Source organism: Stegostoma tigrinum, chromosome 11 (genome assembly GCF_030684315.1).
Source record: "Stegostoma tigrinum isolate sSteTig4 chromosome 11, sSteTig4.hap1, whole genome shotgun sequence".
Lineage (NCBI taxonomy): Eukaryota > Metazoa > Chordata > Chondrichthyes > Orectolobiformes > Stegostomatidae > Stegostoma > Stegostoma tigrinum.
In genome coordinates, this window is record NC_081364.1 from 20,274,443 (window position 1) to 20,294,609 (window position 20,167).

At 40.8% G+C, this 20,167-nt stretch overlaps 1 protein-coding gene across 4 annotated transcripts in view; it reads right to left on the reverse strand.

Moving 5' to 3' along the window:
- Positions 1-2,703: 2,703 nt before the first annotated feature.
- Positions 2,704-20,167, reverse strand: part of nisch (nischarin) — a 67,355-nt gene continuing 49,891 nt past the window's right edge. The window contains exons 17-21 of one of the 4 annotated variants that reach the window (XM_048547503.2): positions 16,767-16,950; positions 12,939-13,089; positions 7,526-7,657; positions 6,284-6,445; positions 2,704-3,673 (exon numbers count right to left, since the gene is read on the reverse strand). In XM_048547503.2, the coding sequence (XP_048403460.2) occupies positions 3,045-3,673; positions 6,284-6,445; positions 7,526-7,657; positions 12,939-13,089; positions 16,767-16,950 (1,258 nt within the window). In that variant the 3' untranslated portion in view covers positions 2,704-3,044. Of the gene's footprint in view, positions 3,674-6,283; positions 6,446-7,525; positions 7,658-12,938; positions 13,090-16,766; positions 16,951-20,167 lie in introns of those variants that run through there. The other 3 variants (XR_007249230.2, XM_048547505.2, XM_048547504.2) reach the window with 3 other exon arrangements.

The following is a 20,167-nucleotide window of genomic DNA, read 5'->3' on the forward strand; positions in this document are numbered from 1 at the left end:
TGGAACTCTTCCTCAAATGGCAGTCATAAAACTCAACATTGACTTCAGAAGGAAGAGAACACGCCCCCATCTACATTAACTGAATGGAGGTTGAGGGTCAAATTCCGAGGAGTGATGACAACCGAACTGTCCTAAACTTCCCACACAGATGCAATGGTCAAGAAGGCACAACAAAGCATGTTCTTCCTCAGGCGGTTCAAGAAATTTGGTGTGTACATAAAGGACCTTCACCAACTTTTACAGATGCACCATAGAAAGCATATTGTCCAGGTGTATAACAGCCTGGTATGGCAACTGCCCAGGACTGTAAGAAACTACAGAAGATTGTGTGTACAGCCCAGCCAAACACCAATCCATGGACTCAATAGACAATAGGTGCAGGAGTAGGCCATTCAGCCCTTCGAGCCAGCACCACCATTCATTATAATCATGGCTGTTCATCCACAATCAGTATCCTGTTCCTGCCTTATCCCCATAACCCTTGATTCCACTATCTTTAAGAGCTCTATCCATCTCTTTCTTGAAAGTATCCAGAGACTTGGCCTCCACTGCCTTCTGGGACAGAGCATTCCATATCCCCACCACTCTCTGGGCGAAGAAGTTTTTCCTCAACTCTGTTCTAAATGGCCTACTCCTTATTTTTAAACTGTGTCCTCTGGTCCTGGACTCCATTTACATGTCTTGTTGCTGCTGAAAGGCTGCCAATATCAAAGACCCATCCCACCTGAATAATGCTCTCCTCTAACCTTTTATGTCAGGCAGAAGACAGAGAAGCTTAAACATTCACCAGCAGGTTCAAGAACAGCTCCAAGTTTTCTTCTCACACTATGATTTGTATGTCCTTGCTTGCCACGATCTGCCTGCACCGCTCATAAAAGCTTTTCAGTGTACTTAGGTATATGTGACAATAAATCAAATCAAATGCTACTTCAATTCTGAGACAGACCTTTTCTTAAGTTAGGAAGAGTATCAAGAGATACGGATCCAAGGCATGTATATGCAGTTATGCCACAGATCAGCTATGATCCTACTGAATAGCAGAACAGGGTGAAGGGACTGAATGGCCCACTCTTCTTCCTACATCCCTATGTTCCCATTTGAGGTGTTACAATAACAGTTCTATAATTTACATTGAAATCTATAAAAAAAGCTAGAACTACTGCAAGACATTCTCCATGGGTTCAAATGAAGGAACTATTTAAATTTGAGTGACATTACAAGCTTATTCTTTACACAAAACAAAAAATAGTTGGGATAATTTTAAAAAGTGCTAGATGTAATGGCAGATGGCCAACTACTGGTATAATGTCCAAGTTTGGGTGTATGTTTGGGGCAGCACGGTGGCTCAGTGGCTAGCACTGCAGCCTCACAGCGCCAGGGACCCAGGTTCAATTCCAGCCTTGGGCGACTGTCTGTGTGGAGTTTGCACATTCTCCCGGTGTCTGCGTAGGTTTCCTCCCACAATCCAAAGATGTGCAGGCTAGGTGGATCAGCCATGCTAAAAGTGCCTGTAGTGTTCAGGGGTGTGTAGGTTATAGGGGAATGGGTCTGGGTGGGATGCTTCAAGGGATAGTGTGGACTTGTTGGGCTGAAGGGCCTGTTTCCATACTGTAGGGAATCTAATCTACAATATGAAACTCAAACTTATGTTTTGATTGTAAGTAGGAAACTCCATACTACATCTATGATGGTATTAATTAGTTTTTAACACCATCATAGGACTAATTTTCACCATCTACTCTTGTTGCAAGGGGGCAAATCTATGATACTAGCTCTAATCTTTGACTGATGCCTCCTTGAAATAGATGGTATAAAGAGGAGGAAACGGGCATAACGTGGCATTACGTCTTCCAGTTTAGGATAGTAGCAAGAATCGTGCAAAAAAATCACTATTCGAACTCAAAGCATTTTACCTTGTCAAAGCTACAGCACATTGATGAATGCAATGAAGGCCTCATTTTGCGAATTTGAAAAGTGACAATATTTAACAAGCTTTAACATTTGATAAAACATTTACTGGATATTCACTTACACAAATGTGCCAATAAGTGTTTGGATTGTTGGAAGGAAATGATTTTCTACTGAAACAAATGTCAAGCAGTTTCTCAATTCTCTGCCAGCCAGATTAGCAGTTCCCCTTTTCTACCTTAATCAGTGCTGACCACAAGCAGACCATTTTCTCTTCATTCTTTCAAAGGATGTGAGCAACAGAGGAAAGGTCTACATTTGATGTCCATCTCCAATTGCTCTGTAATTCAGTGAGTTGCTAGGCCATTTCAGAAGGCTGGTAAGAATCAACTATGTTGATGTAGGCCAGACCACATAGGAACCGCAGATTTCTATTCCCTAAAGAATGTTAGGGAAGCAGGATGGGATTTTTAAAAAAAAGTTACAATTGATGATAGTTCCATCGTCACCATTATTGAGATGAGTTTTATATTACAAATTAAATTCTAGCAGCTGCCACGGAGGGATACAAATCTATGAAACCAGAGCATTAGCATGAGCCTCTGGATTACTAGTTCGTCACTGCTGCATAACCTTCCAATCACAGATAGAGAATAACAGAACAAATTAATTTGAATCTATGTCCCACTAATTTTACAGTAGTACGTAAATAAATGTGGATTAATCTAATAGAAAACTATTCATTAAGTACTATAAAAATGTCATTAAAGTGAAGTACCATTTTTAAAAAAAATATCCAGGACCAATAACTTTATTGCAAATTCATTATAGCAGCATGCTACAAAGTTGTCCATTAGATAAACATTGCACTTAATATTTCAAAAACATACAAGCATAACATATTATAGTGACCTTTATGTTCAGTTTATATTGCACAAAAGCAGGATGCGTAAGTGTGTACAACTTGTTTATACTGAATTTGTAAAAAATAAACTTTAAAAGCCCTAAACATCAAAAAGAAACTAGTCTGACTCCCATGGTATTTACAATCCCCAAGAGTGCTGTACAAATAACCATTAATCATAAGTACAACTTAGTTTTACAGTATACTGGACATACTTGGGATCAACAAAAGGTTAACCAGTAAGTTCAACTGGCAGTTCTCTACTGCAAAGCAGTTCCCACTGTCTAGCAAGCAATGCAATCAGCTTCTCACGACTTTCAGGACTGGCTACAAACAGACACCACTGAACTTCAGTGCTAGCATTGCAATGGTATTTTTTATTTGCAGAAGAGGCATTAAGTGGATGTTCAAAATGGTCAAGCATCATGTCACTTAAGAGGTCACGGTTCTGCACATCATCAAACACAAATGTGATGGCCTGTGGATAAGTCTGATAACCCATGAGTACACGATCAAGATCACGGATCCTTCTGACATCAGTTAATTTGTACTTATCCCTTTGTGGAGGCTCCTTTGCAAATTCTGGCAATGGATAACTGACATAATCTTCTTCAAATAGAAGCATATCGTAGCTAGTCAAAATTAAGGTCTTTGGATGTAGAGAACTTTTGCCAGTATGAGAAGGGGTCTCCAGAAACTTTACTTGAAATGCTAAAACATACAAAAGTATGTTGGATGTCTGGAGACTATTTGATTCCTGTATGTTCTCTGCTACTATAAAAGTCAAGTCACCAACTTCTTCTTCACTTGGATAAATGAATTTCACTCTGGAGTGTACAATTTCATAATTTTCCATTTGACCTATTCAGAAAAGATGCACACAGGTTATAAACAGCCCTTGCACATTAACTTATTTTACATTAATATGTTGGCTTGCAATTCAGTTTAACTTAATTTGTTGCTGTGACTCTCTTTAGTCACCCTTTTAAATAGAAACTATAATGATGTTCACTCAAAATTAAGTCTTTAAAAATTAGCCAAAGCAGTGCTTAATTCTATGCAGTGAGCATTTTTTTAAAAAATTCATTCACAGAATGTGGGTAACACTGGCTGGATCCGCACTTACATCCCACCCCTGTTATCCTTGGGAGGTGATGACAATATGCATTTTTGAAGCACTTCAGCAATTTGCTATATGGGAGTAGATACACAACACTTACAAGAAGTTCAGGATTTTGACCAGTGATCAAGAAGCAATGTGAAATATATTTCCAAGTCAGGAAGGTGACTGGGTTGAGGGGGAACCTCCAGGTGATGCTCATGTACTGCAGTCCTTGTCCTTCTAGATGGCAGTGGTCATGTGTTTAAGAAGGTGCTAAGCAGCCTTGGTCAATTTATGCAGTGCACTTTCTAAACGGTATTCACTGCTGCTAAATACTGGTGGGGGAAGGAATGAATGCTTGTGAATGAGGTGCCAACCCAGCATATTTCTCTGTCCACATAGTGTCAACTTGTAGTGTTGTTGCCTCGGCACTCAACCAGGCAAAGGAGGAGTATTCTATTACACTCCTGACCAATGCCTTGTCGATGACGTGGACAGGTTTTTGGGAGTCAGTAGAGAGCTGCTTGCTGCAAGATTCCTTGCTCATGTAGCCACATTGTTTATGTTGTCAATCTGGTTCAGTTTCTAATCAGGTGGTAACCACCAGGATTTTGATAGTGGGGGATTCAGTGATAGCAATTCCAGTAAATATCATGCAATCATTAGATTCTCCCTTGTTGGAAATGGCTATTGCTTGGCACTTGTCTGACATGAATGATACTTGCTAGTTGTCAACCCAAACTTGGATATTTCTAGGTCTTGCTGCATTTGGACATGGATTGTTCTAGTATCTGAGGTGTCAAACATCAGAAAACATTCTCACTTCTGACCTTATCATGGAGGAAAGGTCATGACGCTGGGTGGGCCTAGGATGCAGCTCTGTGAAATTACTTCAAAGATGTCCCAGAGCTGAGACAACTGGCTTCCAACTACCACAAACCATCTGCCTGTGTGTCAGGTATGATTTGAAACAGCAGATATTTCCCCTCCCAATTTCCAGTGACTCAATTTTTGTAAGGGTTCCAAGACACCATGGTTGGTCAAATGCAACCTTGATGTCAAGGGCTGTTACTTTTAGTTAATCTCTGGAATTCAGCTCTTCTGCCCATGTTTGTATGAAGGCTGTCATGAGGTCAGAAGCTGAGTGGCCCTTGCAGAGCTCAGACAGTAAGTCATCGCTGCTTGATAATACAATTGATGACCCTCTAAGTTACTTCACCGATGGTTAAGAAAAAATTGATACAGCTGGAGCCGGCTGGGTTGAATCTATCCAGTGTATGTACAGGTCATATTAGGGCAAATTTCCATATTGTCAGGTATGTTCTAGTGTTTTAGTTGTACTCAAACAGCTTGGCAAGAGGCACAGCATGTTCTGGAGCACACATCTTAGATTTTATTGCCATCATGTAATCATAGCCTTTGCAGTATACAGAACCTTTAACTGTTTCTTGATACCCTGTGTAATAAATTAAGTTGGCTGAATACTGATATCTGTGATGCTGGAGAACTCTGAAGATGGTGGATGTGAATAATCCATATGGTACTTCTGGATGAAGATTGTTGCAACTTAGCTTTTGCCTTAAATGGAGGGGTAATGTGTGAAATTGCAATTCATGGCAATCAGCGTTGCTGCAAAGAACAGAAACTTGCCAGTGAGTCAAACAGATGAGGAGACAAAAGTATGTCATTAAATACACTTCTGCAGTGCACAGCGACGTGGCTTTATTGGTACAGATAGATTGGTCAATGAACGTGTGATTAGGAAAGACCATGTGGGGTTATGAACCTCAAAAATAACCATTTACCAATAAAAATGATATCCATGTTGTGCACAAGGTGGAATGAATAGACTATTCGGTAAATTATAAAAAAACCTAATAAAATATTTAACTCCAAATGTAATGAGGACTACGTATCAACAGTGAAAACTGGTTGAATGATTATCTTCAGATATCTGCACTAAATTCAGTTTACATTGTCAGTCTTTATCAGCACCAAATGTATGCATGGAATCTGATAGGATATAACAGTCAGAAATTTTACATCAAGAATGTCCAGACAATTTGAAGGTATTGAATATGATCCTCAACTGGCTTTTCACAGGCAGCCATTATAAACTGTGGCAGTTCATTTGATGTCCAGATAATAAGTATCAGTTGCAGATCATCAGAATTTTTGGTATACAACACACAAAATATTCTACGAACTAATGCACAAATAAACCAGCAGTTTCTATTCTGCAAATCACTAAAGGGCGAGTGTAACCAAAGGACTAATTACAGATTTTAGATAAGATTTAGCCGAGTAATACTCATTAAATTGCTTTGATGGGTAGGCCAACCAAAATTTTATAATGCAGTCGACAGTACCTGTGCTTTTCTTTCCAAATTCTGTATAGAAATCAAGCTCTACTGGCTCTGGTGAAGGTGTCCGTTCCAATAAAGATAAAACAGCCATTAACTGCTGCACAAAGTTGTGTGTAGTATAGCTGTCCCTGGTCAGGCAAGCAACAATGTGCTCAGCAGATGGGCCTAGATCAAACGTTAAAAATACACAATGAAGAAACAATTTTTTAAAAAAATGTTGGATTTGTCAAATCTAGGAAGAAACTGCATTGTTTTCCTAAATGTAATACCGCTTCCCTTCATTCTGAAGAGCATTTTTTTCCCATTAGTAAAGATTTTTTTAAAACAGTGGTCACTGATTGTGTTTTGATGACAAAGCACATTTATTAAATGTCAACTTATTGCTGCAAGAATGATTTTTTTGAAAGTTCACAAATTCTCCGCATAGGCCAACTCCTAAAGAAAAATTGGACAAAAATGTACATTAACAGGGAGTCTGATCTGTTCTACAAAAATTAACTAAGAATTGATACAAATACCACGAGCAGGCAACATTGGTACTATCGCGCTCCACAGTACTCAAAGGCTGCAGTAACAAGTTACAAGTTTTACAGTGCAGAGCAAAGTGATCAGGGGCGAGGGGGCAATTATGTGAAAAAGAGTCAAGTCGTCTAAAGCATAAGTTTTAGTTGGAAAATTACTAGTGATATGACAAATTATGAAGGATTCTGATAGACAGTGAAAAAGGAGGAAAGGTAAGTAATTAGAACGCGAATTTAAGACAGTTAGCAAAAGAACTAGAGGGAACATGAAGAGAACAGTGAGGCTTTTTTCTTATCTGGAATGAACTACCTGACAAAGTAATGGATGGACTGAATGATGGGGAAAGAGCAGACATGTGGGATGACTCTGATAGCTCTCTCAAAGAGCTGGCACAGGCATGATGGGCTAAATTGCCTCCTTCTGTGCTGCAAGATTAACAAGATAAAGGAAATTAATTTGAACTGCAAGAATTTTATTGTTTAAAAGGACTGAACTTTATTATATAAAGAGAAACTGCAAACTATATATCAGCATTAAAACTCAAAGAGTACGAGTGACATCTATCAGCAATGCATCACTTTGCCAGAATGTCAATAGATTTTTAAGAAATGCATCTGAAACTTACCATAGTTGTACTGTTATAGAAAGTGACAAAATAAGATTAGATATTTTCTAGATTCTAGCAAGTCTGAGCTACTGAATGCCAAATTTGGATTGACTTACCAGTGATGCGAAAATATTGATCAAAAAGGCCCACGTGCACAGACTGCAGATCGTTTAGTTTTAGGACAAAGCAGAAGGACAGCAGCAGACGGGTATCTTCAGAGTCGAAAGACCGTTGCTCATCCCAACACCCTAATAAAAATTTATGAAAACAGGTCATTAAATGTTACTGGTGATCTTAATGTATTCATATATATTTATTCACTCTGTATTCCCAAGTTAATCTGTATTTCCGAGACAGTTGTCCAAAGGTTTTATTCTCGTTAAGGTAGAGCTGGTACAACATTCAGAAGGCATTAGTGTATAATGACAGATGGTATTATGTAGCAAACATGTGAAGAAACCACTTTGTTGATTTTTGCAGTGTAAATGTAGATCCAGGATGCTTTTGTTTGTTTGTTTTAAACAAGATAATGGTGCCTATTTTGCAGTTAGTTCAGCTTACTCAGCACCATTTAAAATGCATGATTGAAATTGCATCCAGCATTCAGGCAGTAGATCCAGATGTCAACAACTCATTGCGTGAAGTAGTTTTCTTTTCAAGTCCATCATTTCTTTTGCCAGTTACCTTAAACCTACCTTCTTGTTCTCAATCCTTCTCACAGGAGGAACAGCTTCCAACGCCCTGCCCCACCATGATTTTAAATGCTCCATCAAATCTCTTCTCACCATTCACCGCTCTAAAAAATGCAGCCCCAACCTCTCCAGTCTTTCTCGGTAACTGAAGTTTTCCATGCCTGGAACCTCTGTCATCATGTTTTTCTGCACTCATGTTCTCCTGCTTTGACATTTTCCTAAAGTGTAATAGTCAGGATTGCACACAGGATTCCTTTTGAGGACAAACTAATTTTTAAACAGGTTGGATATAACTTTCCTGCTTTTGAACTCTATGTCTTGGTTAACAAAGAGACAACACAATATGCTTTATTAACCAAAAAAAACCGAAAGAACTGCAGATGCTGTAAATCAGGAACAAAAACAAAGTTGCTGGAAAAGCTCAGCAGGTCTGCCAGCATCTGTGAAGGAGAAAACAGTTAATGTTTTGGATCCAATGACCCTTCCTCAGAACTGATGGTAGCTGGGAAAACATCAGTTTGTATGCAGAGAAGGTCAGACAAAATCAGAGTTAGATCCGAGTGCACTGAAGTTCAGAGGGACATAGGCTGGATTTGCTGAGAGGGGGAGTGAAATTGAGGTGATTAATGACATGTTATGACATTTGAGACATTTGTCTCAACAAATCCAACCTATCTCAGATCAAACCCGGACTTTGTCATCAAGCCTGCCGATAAAGGTGGTGCTGTTGTAGTCTGGCATACTGGCCTCTACCTTGCAGAGGCTGAGTGCCAGCTCTCAGCTACCTCCTCCTACCTGCCCCTAGACCATGACCCCACCATGGCACATCAGGCATCGTATCTACTACAGTTACAGTATCTCAAATCATCCGGTGATCTCCCCCACCTCCACTTCCAAGCTAATAGTCGCCCAACCCTGCACAGCTTATTTCTACCTCCTGCCAAAAATCCACAAACAGGACTGTCTGGGCAGACCCACTGTTTCAGTTTGCTCCTGCCCCACAGAACTCATTTCTTCCTACCTTAGCTCAGTCTTCTCCCCACCGTCCAATCCCCACCCACATACATCCATGATTCATCCGACGCCTTATGCTGGTTTCAAAACTTCCAGTTTACCGGTTCCAGCAACCTCCTTTTTACCATAAACGTGCAATCCCTTTACACGTCCATGTCCCACCAGGAGGGTCTTAGGGCTCTCCACTTCTCCCTGGAGCTAAGGCCTAAAGCATCCCCACCCACCACCACCCTCCTCCACTTGGCCATGCTTGTCTTCTCCCTCAACAACTTCTCTTTCAATTCCTGTCATTTTCTTCAGGTAAGAGGGGTTGCCCTGGGTACCTACATGGGGCCTAGTTACGCCTGTCGCCTTGTGGGGTACGTGGAACATTCCAGTCCTACTTTGTCCCCCACCCACAACACTTTATCCGATTCATCCATGATATCAGCTTTGCTGCTTCCCTCTCTCGTCTGGAATTGAAAAACTTCACCAGTTTCGCCTCCAATTTCCACCCAGCCCTCACTTTCACTTGGTCTATCTCTGACTTTTCCCTTCCCTTCCTCGACATTTGTTTCCATTTCTGGAGATAGACTGGCCACTAATATCCATTACAAACCCACTGACTCCCAAAGCAACCTGGACGATACATCCTCACACCCCACTTCCTGTAAAGACTCCATCCCATTCTCTCAGTTCCTCCATCTCCATCACATATGTTTAGATGAGGCCAACTTCGACAAGGGAGCCTCCGAAATGTCGACCTTCTTCCTCAACTGAGGCTGCCCCAGTTCCATTGTCGACAGGGCCCCCAACCAGGTTGGACCCATCTCCCGCACTTCTGCCCTCACCCCTTCTCTTCCCTCCCACAACAGCGATAGGGCTCCCCTTATCCTCACCTACCATCCCACCAGCATCCACATCCAGAAGATCAGACACCATTTCCACCACCTCCAGTGAGATGCCACCACCAGATACACATTCCCCTCCCCTCCCTTGTCTGCCATCCGCAGGGACCATTCCCTCCGGGACACCCTGGTCCACACTTCCTTTACCCCCAACAGCTCCCCACAACTCTACTTCACCTTCCCCTGTAACCGGTGAAGGTGTAACACCTGCGCATTTACCTCCTCCCTCCAGTATCCAAGGGCCCAAACATACCTTCCACGTGAAGCAACACTTCACCTGCACTCCCCAGAATCTAGTCTGCTCATTTGCTGCTCACAATACGGTCTCCTCTGCATTGGGGAAGCGAAGCACAGACTTGGCGACCGCTTCGCAGAATATCTATGTTCTGCTCGCAAAAAAGACACTGAGCTACCTGTTGCCTGCCACTTCAATGCATCACCCTGCTCCCTGGCCAACATCTGTGTCTCTGGCTTACTGCAATGTTCCAGTGAAGCCCAACGCAAGCTGGAACAACAACACCTAATTTTCCGCCTGGGGACCCTACAACCCTCCGGACTCAGAGTTCAATAATTTTAGGGCCTAAACTCTCCCAGTGCCAGCCCCCAACCCCACACACCAGGCCTTGTTACCACATAGCCTGCCATTACACACCCCCTGTTGTTAGTCACGAACAATCCCCATTAACAACTATTCATTCTCCTAGCCTGATCATTAGCAACTGCTTTATGTGTCCAACTGTCTCTCTCTCTGTCTCTCTCTCTCTCTCTGTGTCTTTGGATACTACTGTTTTATCTACTCCCTACCCCACCCACCTCCCTACTTTCCGCATGTAAACTGACGTTTTCCCAGCCACCATCAGTTCTGAGGAAGGGTCATTGGACCCGAAATGTTAACTCTATTTTCTTCTCCACAGATGCTGTCAGCCCTGCTGAGCTTTTCCAGCAACTTTGTTTTTGTTCATTCTTTATTAACCACTTGAAGATAAGAAGAATTGCAGATGCTGGGGTCAGAGACAACAGTGTGGAGGAACACAGCAAGCCAAGCTGCATCAGAGGAATTGGAAACTGGACATTTTGGGTTGGGACCCTTCTTCAGAAATGGGGAGGGGGAAGGGAGCTGGGTAACAAACAGCAAAGGTGGGGCTGGGGAAAGGTATGTGGGATGATGACAGTTGAGTGCAGGTGGAGAGTGATGGGGATTGGTCAGTGGGATGAGTGGTGTGGATAGGTGGGAGAGAAGATGGACAGTGTGTGTCGGGTCAAGGAGGCAGGAGGATGGGTGAGGCTAGGGAAAGCCAGACGGTACGGTGATAGGTTGGATGCAGATACGGGGTAGCCGGGATTGGATGGTGGGAGGGTAGTGCGTATAGGTGGGGAAGATGATAGAAAAGGGTCTGTCAGGTCAAGGTGGTGAGGGTTGGGCATGAGATGGCACCGGGGTTGGGAGATTTTAAAACTGGTGAATTCTAATGTTAAGGTCATCGGGCTGTAGGCTCCCAAGGTGGAAAATGAGGTGTTGCTCCTCCAGTATCACCACTTTCTCAACCAATTCTGGCAGGGTGCTCTGCTCCTGTTTCCTTTTTAGAATTTTACTTCTTCTTTTCAAGTGTTGCTGCATTCCTCCTGTCTAAATGGACCACCATTTTTATGCATTAAATTCCATCTGCCCACCCATGTCACCAATCCACATTCTTCTGAAATTCTGTATTATCTGCTTTATTGTTCACAGTACTTCTGCTTTATGTTATTCACAAATTTTGAAATTGTTCTGTGTACAAAGTCTATATAATCTGGGCACATCAATACAAGCCTTCCTAGAGTTTAAAAAACATTCATTAACAACTGTTTCCTGTTAACTCAGTGAATTCTGTATTCATGTCACTCCTAACCCTTTTATCTCACAAGATTTAAGCATGCTCACAAGTCATTGCTAACATTTAACAAATGTTCTATTGAAGTCTATATAGGCTATATCATTAACATCAACAATCCTCTCAGTTACCTCATCAAAAACTGCAAGCCAGTATTCACAATATGATTTTCCTTAACAAATCTACGCTGGCTTTTCTCATATCGTCTGCATTCTCCCAAGTAACTATCAACTTTATCGCAAAGGTCAAGGGCTGCAGATAATGGGAACACCACCACCTGCAACTTTCCCTCCAAGCCACTCAGCATCCTGACTTGGAAAACTATCACCATTCCTTCATTGTCACTGGGTCAAAATCCTGCCACACCCTCCCTAAGTGCACTGTGGATCTACTTAAGGACATGGATTGCAGCAGTTCAAGTAGGCAGCTCACCACCACCTTCTCAAAGGGCAACCTGGCCACAGACAGCCAAACCACAAATAAAACTTCGTGCAGCAGTTAATGGCTGTTTTATCTTTGCTGGAACAGACAGCTTCACGACAGCCAGTCGAACTTGACTTCTATATAGAATTTGGAAAGAAAAGCACAACTACCGTCGACTGGATTATAAAATTTTGGGAGGTCTAACCTTGAAAGCGATTTAATGAGTATTTTTCAGCTAAATCTTACCTGACAACCAGGGAAGGGTAACAAAATGCTGGCTGGTTAGCAATGCCCGAGCCCTACAAACGAATGAAAAACAACCCCCACCCTTTCCCCAGACCTGCAAATTTCTCCTTTACAGATGTATCCCAAACTCCTTTCCAAATTTATTATTGCTTTCAGCATTATTTCAAGGCATCCAGATTAAATCAGCCAAGTGATTCCATCCCATCTGTGACCAACAATGTACTATTATTAATTAAGACCTATTAAAACCCATTAAGGCTCATTATTTATTCAGACCCTAAAGATATTTTCATATTCTAAATCAGACAACATAACTCGTATTTGCAAGAAACCGAAATTGCAGCTAATTGCTACTATATAAGGCAAGGGTATTCCAATAAACACAATTAATCCTACCAGATTGATCAGCGAGCTGAGTGATGGCATCATCCAGCACAAAATACAGTGCTTTGGTTGAGAGCATTATGCAGGCAGTCACTTCAAGCTCAGAACATTTATAAAATACAACTGAAGACCAAGTTAAATGCTTTAGCTCCTCATTCTCAACCTGCAACAGTATAAAGATGAAAAATTGGTGAAATAGAGAATAAAGAAAAGGAAGTACCTAAAAAGATGTGAACTAAAAAATTGTTCACTCAATTTTGCCTTTAGCCATCAAAGATTCAGTTTGGAAAAACTCTACCCTTCCACACAATAGGCCTGCTTTTTCAAAAATTCATTCACAGGATGAGGGGGTCACTGCGCACCCCTAATTGCACAGAGGGGAGTTAAGAGTTGGGAGTCAAATGTAGGCCAGTCCAGTTAAGGAAAGCAGTTTCTTCCCAAAAGGACATTAGAGAGAAGCAGATAATAAAATGTGAGGCTGGACGAACACAGCAGGCCAAGCAGCATCTCAGGAGCACAAAAGCTGACGTTTCGGGCCTAGACCCTTCATCATCTTGGAATCTCCAGCATCTGCAGTTCCCATTATCTCTTAGAGAGAAGCAGATGGGTTTTTTCAACAATTCAATGTGGTTTCATAGTCATCAGTAAACTCCTGGTTCCAGAATTTTTTTTTAAACTGAATTCGAATTGCATCATCTGCTGAGACAGGGATTATAACCCAGGCCCCCAGAACATTTTTTTGGGTCTCTAGATTAACAGACCAGTGATAATACCACTAGGCCAACACCTCCCCCTTTGCAGAACAATTAAAAAAATGGAAGTAACCACTATTACACAAGTGTTCCAGATTCAACTTTGATACAGACTGGATATAAACATCCAGAATTTCTTTAAATAATATGAAGTGGCATACTGCTTAATACGGAGGTTCATTCGATAATTTAGTTCAGAATCAAAAGTGAGCACTAATAAAAACAGAAATTGTTCAAGAACTTCAGCAGGTCTAGCAGTATCTGCAGAAAGAAAGCAGAGTCAACAGTTCTGAAGAAAGATGGACTCTGCTTTCTCTCCAAAGATGGAGCCAGACCTGAGATTCTCCAGCAAATTTTGTTTTTGTTTCAGATTTCCAATACCTGCAGTTCTTTGTTTTATGATTGTAAAACCTAACCTGAACAAAAATATCAAAGCTATAACAGTCGTATAAAATAGTTAAACTGCGCAAGAATAAACACAAGCCAACATATTTTTATAAAATTCTTGTAGCCTTGCTGGTATTGTTACTTAGATGAAATGTCAATATTCAACATACCGAATAGCATTTAACATATCAATTGTTGGTCCAAGTGATCAATCAACTCCAGACAAATTTCTAGTTAACCAGAATCTGATGCTTAGATGGCAATTACGCAAAAAAAAACTAACAAGCCAAATTCCTGAGGGGACGAACATTTGATCTATGAATTAACAATGCAAATACATCAGCAACAAATATACATGCATTGAAGGTCATTCTAAAAATGCAACCACAAATTTTAAAGAAGTAACTCAGGCATCAAAATAAGTCAAATAAACGAACTGAATTGGAAACTTACTATGTGAAACAGACAAAAGACAGGAAAAACATTTCCTATCACATCCAATTGGTGGATACAAATTAAAGAGCTTTTGAAAACAAGATGGTTGAAGTTAAGGAAGAAAGGTAGGATAAATAAACCAAAACATTCAGAATGACAAAAAAAGTAAAATGAAGCAGAAAGGGTTTGCATATGACAAATCTCAGGTTGGTGAATGCAACTAAGAATGAGGCTGTATATAGAACATTAACAAAGGAAGTAAAAAAAGTAAATAAGGTAGACATCTGTAGCTATATAAATGGCAATGGTTAGTAAGAAAGGGTGGAGTTAATTAGGCACCAAAAAGGGACTTTCACATGGAGGCAGAGGACAGGTCTGAGGTAGTAAATTGGTATCTTGCATCTATCTTTACTAAAGGAAAAGGATGCTGTTGAAGTCATTATGGAACAAGATAATTAAATTAGCTAAACATTGATTGAGCAGTAGATATTAGAAAGGCTGGTTGTCCTCAAAATTACCAAGCCATCAAAACCAGTTAGGTTGCATCAGCAGATACTGGCTTAAGCAAGCATGGAAATTGCTGAAGCACAGGCCAATAGCATCACAGAATCACCAGAGTTTGGAAGGAGGCCATTTGTCCCACTGAGTCCACATTGATCCACCAAAGAGCATCAAACACAGAGCCAGAGCCAAACCCAGACCCATCCACCTCCTTCCCTCCACTCTATCTCTGTAACCCTGCAGTTCCAATGTCCAATCCACCTAACCTGCGCAGTTCTGGACTGCGGCAGGAAATCGGAGCCCCTGGAGAAAACCCACACAGACAGTTGCCCAATGGTGGAATCAAATCCTGGTCCCTGGTTAGCACTGCTGACTCACAACACCAATGAGCCACCATCAAATCTTTTTTCAATAGAGGGGTCATGCCAAATCACTGGAGAATTTTAAATTTTGCACACTTGGTCAAAGAAAGATAAGCCTATCAACAACCAAGCAGTCAGAGTATCCTTGGTTGCTGGAGAGGCTGCAGTAATAATTATACTTAAAATTAAACAGTCACTTGAACAATTGTGGGTCAATTAAGGAAAGTCAGCATAGATTTATTAAAGACAAATAATGTTTAACTAACCCTTATGGTTTCCTGATGAAGTAACAGAAAAGGTTGAGAATAATGTAGTTGATTTAATGTAGTTGATGTAGTCTTTCTACAAATTATGAGGGTCTCAAGAGAACACAGAAGTTGGTTAAAAATAGGTCTACATCTGACAGGTGAACCTGAATGTTCAGAAATATGATGCATATACTTTGATGGGATTAATGAGAAGTAGCAGCATAAAAAAGTAAAATCCTAAAGGGGATGCAAGAACAGAGACACCTGGGGTAAAATGCACATATCATCAAAAGTGGCTAAGGTTAAGAATACAGTTAAATAAGCATAAAGGATCTTTAGACTTTTATGCAGAGGCACAGAATACAAAAGCAAAACAATTAAGGAGAAGTTTTATAAAATGCTGGTTCATATTCAACTACAGAAGTGTTGCTAATTGAGGGCAGGAACAATGTGAGGTATTAGATAGAATATAGAAAAGATTTACACGGATTGCTCCAGGGATGAGAGATTTTGCCATATGTATACCATGGAGAAGCTGGAGCTGTTCTTACAGGAGAGAAGGTTAAGAGTAGAATGGATAGTGCTGTACAAAATCATGAGGGACCTGTTCAGAGTAGGGAGAAGCTGTTGGCATTGGTGGAATGGTCAAGAGCCAAAAGGCACAGAAAATCAATGTTAAAAGAGATAGAATTGATTACGGTTTTCAGAAAGGAATTCAACACAAGCATAAAGTGAGAAAAGTATTCTGGGGTATGAGGAAAGGACAGGTGAGACAGACCAGCTGAGTTGCTTGTGACAGCTGGCAAAAAACACAATAGACTAAATGGTTACAATACAGGACAAGGGCATTCTATTATTCTAGACATGATTTCATGATGCATAACAAACATTCGTAATAATTCCCCAACATGACAGTGAAAGATAGACATGGTAAATATGGATAAGGCAATTCTAACAATACACATACACACACTCAAAAACAGCACTATTTTCATGTTGTCAAAGCCCAGCCTCAGGTAAGGAATTTCAAGCCATCAAAGATTACCATAGCAGTTCAAATGTTTGCCACTGTTTATGTCCAAATGGCATCATCTATGATGGCTTGAGCAATAAGGATATCCACTTGTATGTAAGGCAAACATGTAAATTGATTACCTCAGCTACACTATTGTGAAAATATTCCACAATGGCTCTTCCTTTCAATCCTGCCAAATGTGAGAGGGGCTGGGAAGCAGAAAGATAAAAAGGACATTGGTTTTCTTCAGTTAGTTTCTGCAGCAGTGCCTCTGAAGGATACAGCAGAGAAAGGTTCATCTCTGACCTGACATTTGGTTGGGTGCTGTATAAAAACAGAAAATATGACAGAAAATATGAAGACTTAAAAAGGAATACATGTTCCAGGCAATAGAACTAACTTAATGAAGATACTGAGAGAGGAAAAAAACAATGGAAAGTAAATTTCTACAATCCACGTGCAATGGAATAGTAGCTTCCAAAAACTTGTTTTCTCAAACTACTTCCTGCCCTGAACTATTTACGGTTTAATTACCACACACAGTGGCATACAAGTTGAATACTGAAACTTTGAAAGATCCTTTCATTTATGCTGCATCAATTACCAAGTGCAGTGCTCCGTGTGCTGGATGTATTTTAAATCCTTGTGAATTGGTATGACAACACAGTTGCTTAATCTTGTGCATCAATTTGTAATACAAAAACACTAACTATATACCACAGGTGAAAAAATTCAGAACAAGTCTTGATGAAAATGTTGCCTTAAACATTTGGAGGAAATCACTGACTTAGAAACTAAGTACAGGGATACAAGCCAAAAAATTAGGTTACCTTATATGCAATGATCTTCAGAAGTACATTTTAATGCAGAGACAGAAGTAATGTTACCATTCCTTCAAAAGCGCATTTTGCACAAAAACTAAGAGGCAATTCAAATAGATAAGATCTTGATTAGACCATAACTGGAACATGCTGAAGAGTGAATGGCCATCCTATTATAGGGTGAGTATAGAATCAATGTACAAGGTACAGCATTAATTTCCTATGTCTTAGCAGGACTGCAGGGTTTATAGTTTGACACCCAGGCTTTTTGCCACTCCTTCACCCCCATGCTCACTGTAGGGAGTTTGCTGGGGAAGAGAAAGCATTAGTGAAATCTAGTTTATTAAATAAAAAGGCTATGAAAGATTATAGTTATGGATTAAACTGTTTCCAATCGTCAGCAAGGTGTTAACAAGTAGAATAGAATTCCCAGCGTGGAAACAGGCCATTCAACCCAAAACATCCACACCAACGATCCGAAGGGCATCACACCCAGACCCATTGCCCTACTTGGTGCCTGTAACCCCACATTTCCCATGGCTAACGTACATAACCTACACATCCCTGAAAACTACAGGCAAATTAGTGTGCCCAATCCACCTAACCTGCACATCTTTGGATTGTGGGAGGAAACAGGAGCACCCACCCAAACTCACGCAGACATGGGGAGAACATGCAAACTCCACCCAAACAGTCGCCTGAGGCTGGAATCAAACCCAGGCCCCTGGTGCTGAGATAACAGCGCTAATCACTGAACCACTGCGCCACCCCAAAGTAGACGTAGGTTTAAAGATAAAACAAATATTTCTGTGGAGATTAGGAAAGATTTCTTCCACTAAAAAGGTGACTGAAATTCTGTCAAGAACTGTTGTGAATGCAGTGACACTTCTTATTCACTGGATGTGGGCACAAGTTAAGTCAACATTTATTACTCATGAGATGGTGATTGTTAAATACTTTCTTGAATCACTGCAGTTCACTGTAGGTAGGTACACCCGGTGCTGTTAAGAAACAAGTCCCAGAATTTTGACCCAGTGACAGTGAAGGAACAGGAGTAAATTCTAAATCAAGATAGGGGAGAGCTTGGAGTGAGACTTGTAGGCTGCAGTGCTCTCATGCTCCTGCTGCCCTTGTCCTTTGAGGTGGTACATATTGTCAGTTTAAAAGATGCAACTGAAGGATACTCTGCTTCTGCAATGTATCTGGATGACAGCAGACACTGTTGCCACCTTACGTCAGTGAATGAGAGACTAAATTTTTAAAAGGAGCAAAGTGGAAGGCAATCATGCAGGCTGTTTTGATCTAAATGGCGTTGAACCTCTGCAAAATTGGAGTTGCACTCATCTAAGCAAATAGAGGATATTCCATTACACACTCCCCAGTGCTTTGTACATGACGGGCACATATTGAGAAGACAGTAAGTGGACGAGTGAGTGAATATCACTGCAGAAATTCCTAGGCTCAACTCTGGTCTTGTAGCCATGATGTTTATATGTTTGATCCAGTTTAGTGTCTGGTCAATGGTAACTCCCAGGATGTTGACAGTTGGGAGGTTCAACAATGGCAGTGTCACTGAATTTCAGAAGTGACAGTAAGACTCTCTTATTGGGCATGGTCCTGGCGTGGCATTTGAGTTGCACAAATGTTAGTTGCCTCTGATCAGCCCAAGACCAAATATTGTCCAGATCTTTTTTTAAAAAGTAATTTACTCATGGTTGTGGGCATCACTGACTGGGCTAGCGTTTGCTGCCTTTACCTAGGTGCCCTCAAGGAGATATTGATAAGCTGCCTTGACGAAACACTGCAGTTCATCTGCTGTAGATTCACAATACAGCCAGGGAGGGAATTCCAATATTTTGACCCAACAACATTAAAGAAACCTGGCAACAAATTTCCAAGTAAGGATGGTAAGCAACTTGGTGAATGCCTTGCTGCATATGGCAACGGATGGCTTCAGTACCCAAGCTGTCACAAATTGTGCTAAACACTGCGCGAACAATCCCAATTCTGAGCTTACAAAAGAAAAAGTCACAGATGAAGCACCTGAAGATGGACGAGTCTAGAACACCATCCTGAGAATCTCCTGTAGTATGTTCTGGAATGGTGGTGACTAACCAACAACCACAACCATCTTCACGTCAGGCGTTGCTATAATCAATGGTGAGGTTGTCCCGGTTTCACTGAACCTCTTGGACGCAACATTTAATCAACTTATTAAGGGCTGTCACTCTCATCTCATTTGAGTTTAGCTCTTTTACTTATGCTTGGATCAAGGCTGCAATGAAGTCAGAAGCTGAGTGGTGCTGCAGAACCCAAATTACGTGGCAGTGAGCAGTCATTGCTGAGCAATTGTCTCGATAATGCTTAAAAAGTTTTTTTAAAAAATTAAAATTTAAAATCATGTGCAGACATGAGATTGAACTTGATGACTCAACAGGAGGGTGACAATAGCATACACTTGATCGGCAAATTGGCGAACGTTGCAACACCTAAACATTCTAAATTTCAATGCAAATCTTTCAAACTGTTTAGCTTGCTAGAAACAGTTTTCATGAATCACGTGTGTGCATGTATTGTTTATATAGTTTGCTGTGATTATTAACCTGGAGGAACCAACTAAATTATTGATGACAAAAAGGTACATGACAGAAGTTAGAGTGTTGCAAAGACAGAGTTAAACAAGCACAAAACTAAGATAGCCTTCTGCTATCAAAAAGGAA